Source organism: Phaethon lepturus, unplaced genomic scaffold (genome assembly GCF_000687285.1).
Source record: "Phaethon lepturus isolate BGI_N335 unplaced genomic scaffold, ASM68728v1 scaffold9867, whole genome shotgun sequence".
Classification (NCBI taxonomy): Eukaryota; Metazoa; Chordata; class Aves; order Phaethontiformes; family Phaethontidae; genus Phaethon; species Phaethon lepturus.
Genome location: NW_010551134.1, coordinates 24,422 through 30,864, shown reverse-complemented (window position 1 = coordinate 30,864; position 6,443 = coordinate 24,422). Strand labels below are relative to the sequence as shown.

The following is a 6,443-nucleotide window of genomic DNA, read 5'->3' as shown; positions in this document are numbered from 1 at the left end:
AAATGACTGCTTATCCTCAGAGGATTCTTCCTTTTGATGGATGCCCATGTGTGAGAAATTTTTCTTACTTTTTCTTTCACTGCTCTGCGTGCCGAGGCTGTGTAGACTTGAAGTTCCTCATCAGAGCGGTTGTGTTTGTACCATCAGTAAGCACCCGGAGATCATCCTTATCCAGCTCCTCAGGGGTCAGTGCTCAGTATGTTACCTGTACTATTGATGATCTCCCTGAGGGAAATGCAGTTTCTTATGATTCAGTTTACTTTCAGAATAATGGCACTTTCCCCATAACGTTTTGGTCAAGTTCAGAGGCAGTTTGTGATCCACGAGAAATAAAATTCAAATATCCAGTGGACTATTCTATAGTTGTGAATGAGCAAAACAGGGCCTTAAAATCACATTTTTACACAATTTATTTAGATGTTTGAATATCTGCATTGTTGTAAGGCTCTGTCTGTATTAGTAGCTTTACAGACACAGAAACACAACTCTACACATGTCCCTGCATTGTTCTGAGACTAAACAAAACCAAAATAACCATCAAAAATTGTCTTTGCAGCAAGGACTGTGGAGCAGGACACCTTGTGTTAAAACAGGGCAACAAAGCTGTGGCAGTGGAACTTATTTCAGTGTTGAGGAAAAGGAGTTAGAAATCAGTCTGAGGGGAATCAAGAGGGCTGAAAGGCTTCCTGAATTCTGCTACTTCATGTTCCAGCATTTAAACAAAATCTGGTGACGTAGGAAATGCTAAGGTAAGTCAGGCCACTCACTGGTCTAGATAATCCATGAGCTGGTCTCCTTCAGGGCTAATGCTGTATGCTTGAGAAGAGGGTATAGAAGAACCCTGCAGCTGTAGTGGAAGGTTTCCATGAGGAGCTGTTTCTTTCTGGACATGGGGTGGAATAGGGAGCCAAGAGCTGCAGGCAGGTTTGAATGTTAAAGATGCAAACTCCTAGAAGAGCCTTTAAAACCCTATAAATAAATTATGTAAGAAAGAAAAAACCAGAGACAGTCTTACTACTCAAGCTTTTGAGAGCCATTAGGATAAAACAGAAGTCTTGACTACTAGTAATGTTTTAATACTGCTTTGCAGCTCTTCCATGCGTTGTGGGGGAGTGGAGTCATTGGAGTGGCTGTGCAGAACAATGTCAACCCGATCTGCGGATACGTAGGCGCTATGTACAACAGGAACCTAAAAATGGTGGGGAACCGTGTCCTGCTCTAGAGGAGAAGGCTGGCTGCCTGGAATACCTGACTTACCAGGGAGAGAACTGCGGCTATGAACATGGTATTCTCTCTTTGATTTATCTGTACATTGTGCCCATCAGGGCCTTCATAAACTTTACTGATGTCAATGAACAGAAAAAAAAGCATCTATCTGCAGCTAGCTGGTTAAAAATACAATTTAAAACCTTACTTTCTACTGTCATATTGCTCTTTATTTTAGTCATCTATTTTTTCCTACTCAGGCTTTTCTTAATTTCTATTAAGTAAACAACTAAACTGTATGCATTCCTTCAGTTTCTTGATTTAAGCCCCTCAGTAAGTATCAAATTATCTTTATGCAAAGTTAGAACACAAATTCAGTACGAAACAGGAAACAGAGCTCCTTGGAGGATTCCAGCACACCCTATTTCCTCACAGACTAGATGGCATGCATTTCTAGATATTTCCTCTGAATAAGGAGAGAGCTTAGCTGTAGGGAATGGAGTTGTGCTCTGACGTTGCCAACATTTTATCACTTTTTCAATAAAGTCAGTCAGCATCACCATCCACAAGCTCCTGATTCATTCACCCACTGTTACAGTAATTGAAATATGACTCAACTGTGTCTTGCTGCCTTACCGTAACTGTTTTCCTCCTCAGTCCCTGCTTTCATAACTACCTCTGAATACAGCAAAGAAAGGAAACGACGAGCAGCATCTTCTCTCTGGCCTTCAGACAAAGAAGCAGCTGGGTAATCTATTTATCATATGCATGTGGGTCATCTTGTTCAATAGAAAATAGCTGGCTACAGAGAAAAATGAAATTAAATTTGCAATAATTAAACAATAAGCTATAGATTGTACTGTTTTTCTCTGCTGTAGTTCACTTGCATGTTTTAGATGTTGTTTTTTATTCCTTGCTAATTGTCCTGAACTAGACACTGGGGACATGGCAAATCTGAGGATAGCTGCTTTTGAAAGCAAAGAGTAAATAATGTTAAACCAAAGCCAAATGTATCCTTAAAGCACAAGTCTGAGAAATTACACGTAGGTCTCTGAACAAACAAAATGGGCTGAATGGGATCGGTCTCAAGAGAGCTTTTTTAAAAATTGACAGAAGCAGCAAAAAATTTTGTTTGGTTACCAGTAAAGATGGTTATGAAGTTTAAATTAGGTTATTAGTGAGCGTGTAATGCTCATAATGCTTTGCCCTATGCTACTTTCCCCAGAAAAATAAAGCCTATCAGTATTCTTAAAGCCTCTTTTCCATTTTCTCTTTTAGCAGCATAGAAGAAAAAATATGGGTTACTGAGATCTGTGTTTCAACATAATTTAAGAATACAGAACACAACCAGAAAGTGAGATTATGCATAAAGCACTGGACTGGGGTGTGGAATAAGAAATAGTTTGTGTAATGTTTTTAGGAATCCATTGATTAGGCTTGGGTCGGACGCAGAGTTGTTAGCAATGATGATATCTGACTTGCACTTCACAAATACCACCTGTATGACATGTAAGTACATTTAAAGTGTATACCTAGCTTGTGCTTTATCGATCATAACTGATTTAGTACTTTTTCTTCCGAGCAGATATTGTGTGGAATTTAAAACAGAATCTCTTTCACACCACTGTGCTTTGGAGAATCGCCCGTACGCTCGATGGATGCAGTACCTACGAGAAGGTCATACTGTGTGTGTAGTTTGCCAGCCTCCAGCTATGAATACTGACACGCATCGTTGTTCTGGAGATGGCCATAATGCAGATGGGTAAAGAAAGTCATTTTTCTGCTGTCTCTTCTGTAGCAAAACCCAGTACAGCAGTTAAGACTTCTCAAGGTCTCATTAAAAGCTGCGTTTATTATACCTAAAAAATTAAATAGCTCATATAACTTGTAGAGCTCAGAAGACTTACCCTTTCAGTTCTCACAGAAACTGCTTTTAAAACCTAGATAAAATTGGGGAATAGTTTCAGTGTAAGAGTTCAGTGCTTTGAAGGCTTTATTTACTATTATGAAGGGATGATGCAACTTCTGTAGTGCGAGAATTCTTTTTACAGCTATGGGCACTTAAAAACAGTATTTCCCACCATAATCCAAATCTGATTTCAGGTTTAACAGTGGTGGATCAGTACTCCTTTCAAACCTATCTACACCTGGTTTCTAGAACAGTAATTTCGAAAGTAGACATTTAATATTCAGAACAATTTTTATTTGATCTGTACATTTATTACTACGCATAACACTTAATACCTGTACAACCAGCTACTCAATACACCATCCTGTATACTATACTTAGGAATATAGTGCCTGTTCCAAAAAGCATTTTAAGAGCTAGATGAGCTAATTAAAGTCTTACATTATTAAGCAAATCTAATCTTCTGGCATGTTATAGAACACAGCCTAGTAACGTGAAATATACAGTTTTCAGTGTTTTAATTCCTCATTTATTGTCACATTTCAGAGGTAAAATCTTACACTGGGAAGCAGTTGGCAACTCTCAGTGCCAAGGAACTTGGAAGAAGATTCGGCAACTGGAGCACTGTTCATGTCCCCTTGTACATAGCTTTATTTTTACATAAAAGTTTAAAAGACCTTTAAAATAGCAACAACAAAAAGATTTAAGAAAATTAACACCAGTGCCAAGAAACCTACATCTTTCTGCTGCATTTTCTGGAGCCTAAACAAACTTTAAAGAGAACTTTGGAAGAAGCATTTCAGGAAACTCTCTCTGCCTTAATACAAAACTCTAAGACTCATCTTAGAACACTAGAAGCATGTGTCCATGTTTCTCTCTTTTGTAATTAAAGAGCTAATGTTTTTAACCATAGTAGCTGCTTTTCCTGAAGTTCTCGTTCTTTACTGGCCACAGTCCTGTCTACAGGCACTGCTCCCACTCAGTAGTGAGCCAGCCAAACATTCTCAAGTCTGAGAACAGTTACTGTCATCACTAAATAGCAAGGGTGAATAAAAATGAAAGTTTGACAGCTAAACCAGGATTTCAGTTTAGATCCTTTGTTCTTTCCCAATATCATCTAGACAGTTGTTTATACTACAAGTGGATAAGTATTCTTCCTCTACATTGCAGTTTTCATGCTCAGCCACCTTCATAAAGACATACTAGGCAGTGTTGTTAAGGAAGTAGTCTTGCTCAGATCTTCATGTCACTAATACACAGTGTGAACTTTATGGCATATGAACCTAAACAACACTTTGTGACTAAAGCCTTGGCTAACATTAAAAAAAAAAAAATACTTGTTACTAGTTAAAATTGCTCATGTACAATGATTAACATAGAAACCTGCAATATTAGAGCACTGACAAGGCTGGTAGTTCAAATCCTTGTTTTGTTACCTATCACTTATCTTGAATTATTGTTACAGCATTAAAGGGGATGCATACTGCACTTTCTCACTCGTCAGATACCTGCTATGACTTTTTGAATTGTTGGCTTACAGCTGCTCTAGCATTCCTTGCTGAAGGACAAAGCCTGTATTTTATCATGATCCTGAAATTCACAATGTTTGCTAAAAAGAAATTATGCCTTAAGGCTGAGAAAATTTACTGTTAAGACATGCAGCATCTCTGTGGAACCTAAAGACTACTGCTTGCCACTGTTTCTAGCAGCTGCAAGAAGAAACCATAGCATCTGGTAGCAAGAATGAGGAAGGTGATCTGGCTGAGGTCCTGTCCACAATAAGAGTATGAAACAAACCATGGTAACCATACTTTACCTTTTTATCTTAATGGAAGCAGGCCTCCAAAACAGAAAGCAGAGAGGTTATCTTAATACCTCCTGAACATTTCAGCCTACAAGAATATATCTCTTCCTTCATAGCCAGGAAAAATCTCTCAGAGAGGTTTATTTTATTATGACCAGTTTGGACAGGTGCTTTTCCTTGTAAGTTCTTCCAAAATAAAAACCTTATCCAAGGACAAAGGTACAGAAAACATCTTAATTGAAGAGATTTTACTTTTAAAAGAATACTGTGATAGGTTAAGTTACTAGATTCACATCAGTATGACAGTGGAAAGTATGGGTTTTCTGCAGTTGTGGAACTCTTTTCCACACAGTCTGAATCAAGAGAGACGGTGTAGTACCACCATCCATTTGTTACAGTATCTCATGAGCAGGACATTTACAGTGACCAAATGACACCTTGATAGTTAGTTACCCCCATCAGAACGTATCTTTGCTTGCTATCACTGCAGAGACAGTGGAGAGCATAGACGAAACATGTCTCACGAGCTGTGCTATCAGTCTCAGTATAGAGTCATTACTGAGCCCTCTTCGGCCATTTGCGTTTAAGCTTTCCCTTTCCAGCTGGTCTAGAAGAAGCCACTTCTCAAGACAAGGTAGGTGGGCACAAGATAATCAAGAGATGTTAAGAGCTAATATCATACTGTTATTTTCCATGTTTTCCGTCTCTTCTGCAAGATAAAAAGTACTATTATGCCAATATACATAAGTTCAAAATAATCTTCCATGTAGAACTTAAGCTTAATTCTTAATTAAAAAAAAAAAGCAGCAATTTTACTACTTAGAAATATAAAATTACGTGGAGTATCACACATTTTTAACTGCAAAAAAAGGAATTGATTTGTAAAATCAGCAAAAACTTTACATAAATATTTTTGATATAACTTACTGACAGAGATGACAAGTCTGACCAAAATTTCAAAGTGAAGTACATCAGATAAGAATAGGTTATATGGCAGGAAGTAAAATGATAAAAAGCTCAATCTGACTAGAGGTACAACCCTTTAAAAGTACAGCTTCTGTCAAGCTAATCATGTTGCAAATCATTTAATACCCCTATGCCAATAATTGACCTTTCTTAAATCACTGTAAGCATTTTCACATTTCAGAAATTAGGTCTTCTATTGCATGTAGATAAAAGGCCAGGCTTTACATTTCAGTCATCATTACCCAAGCAAGTGAGCTTACATGAATGTTTTACACCTATTACTATTCTGTTTCATGTTTTAGGACAGCAACACTGCTGAACACTCCGAGACTAAAATAAGTTACTATTCTGAAAAACTAGCCTAGATCCTTATGTATGGAAAGGTCAAGATTCCTGTAGTCCAAGTTAGCCTTGTTCAATCCTGCACAGTGTTCTCCACCGGTCTTTTAACATGACACTAGTTCGGTTGTTGAAGTCACCATGGACCAAAATTTTAGCCCAGTTACCCACTCCAAATTCCCTTATTCCTGATTTCAGTTCCAAGTCTTCTTTGTAAGT

The 6,443-nt window shown here is 37.9% G+C and overlaps 2 protein-coding genes across 2 annotated transcripts in view; one reads left to right on the top strand and one right to left on the bottom strand.

The window, feature by feature from the left end:
• Positions 1–3,779, top strand: part of SBSPON (somatomedin B and thrombospondin, type 1 domain containing) — an 8,803-nt gene extending 5,024 nt beyond the window's left edge. The window contains exons 2-5 of the mRNA XM_010290794.1: positions 1,091–1,285; positions 1,864–1,954; positions 2,792–2,968; positions 3,662–3,779. Coding sequence (XP_010289096.1) covers positions 1,091–1,285; positions 1,864–1,954; positions 2,792–2,968; positions 3,662–3,779 — 581 coding nt within the window. The remainder of the gene's footprint in view (positions 1–1,090; positions 1,286–1,863; positions 1,955–2,791; positions 2,969–3,661) is intronic.
• A 2,511-nt stretch (positions 3,780–6,290) lies between these two features.
• Positions 6,291–6,443, bottom strand: part of TERF1 (telomeric repeat binding factor (NIMA-interacting) 1) — a gene marked incomplete at its 5' end in the record, with an annotated part of 21,164 nt that continues 21,011 nt past the window's right edge. Inside the window, one exon of the mRNA XM_010290793.1 lies at positions 6,291–6,443. This exon is cut by the window's right edge and continues 6 nt beyond it. Coding sequence (XP_010289095.1) covers positions 6,291–6,443 — 153 coding nt within the window.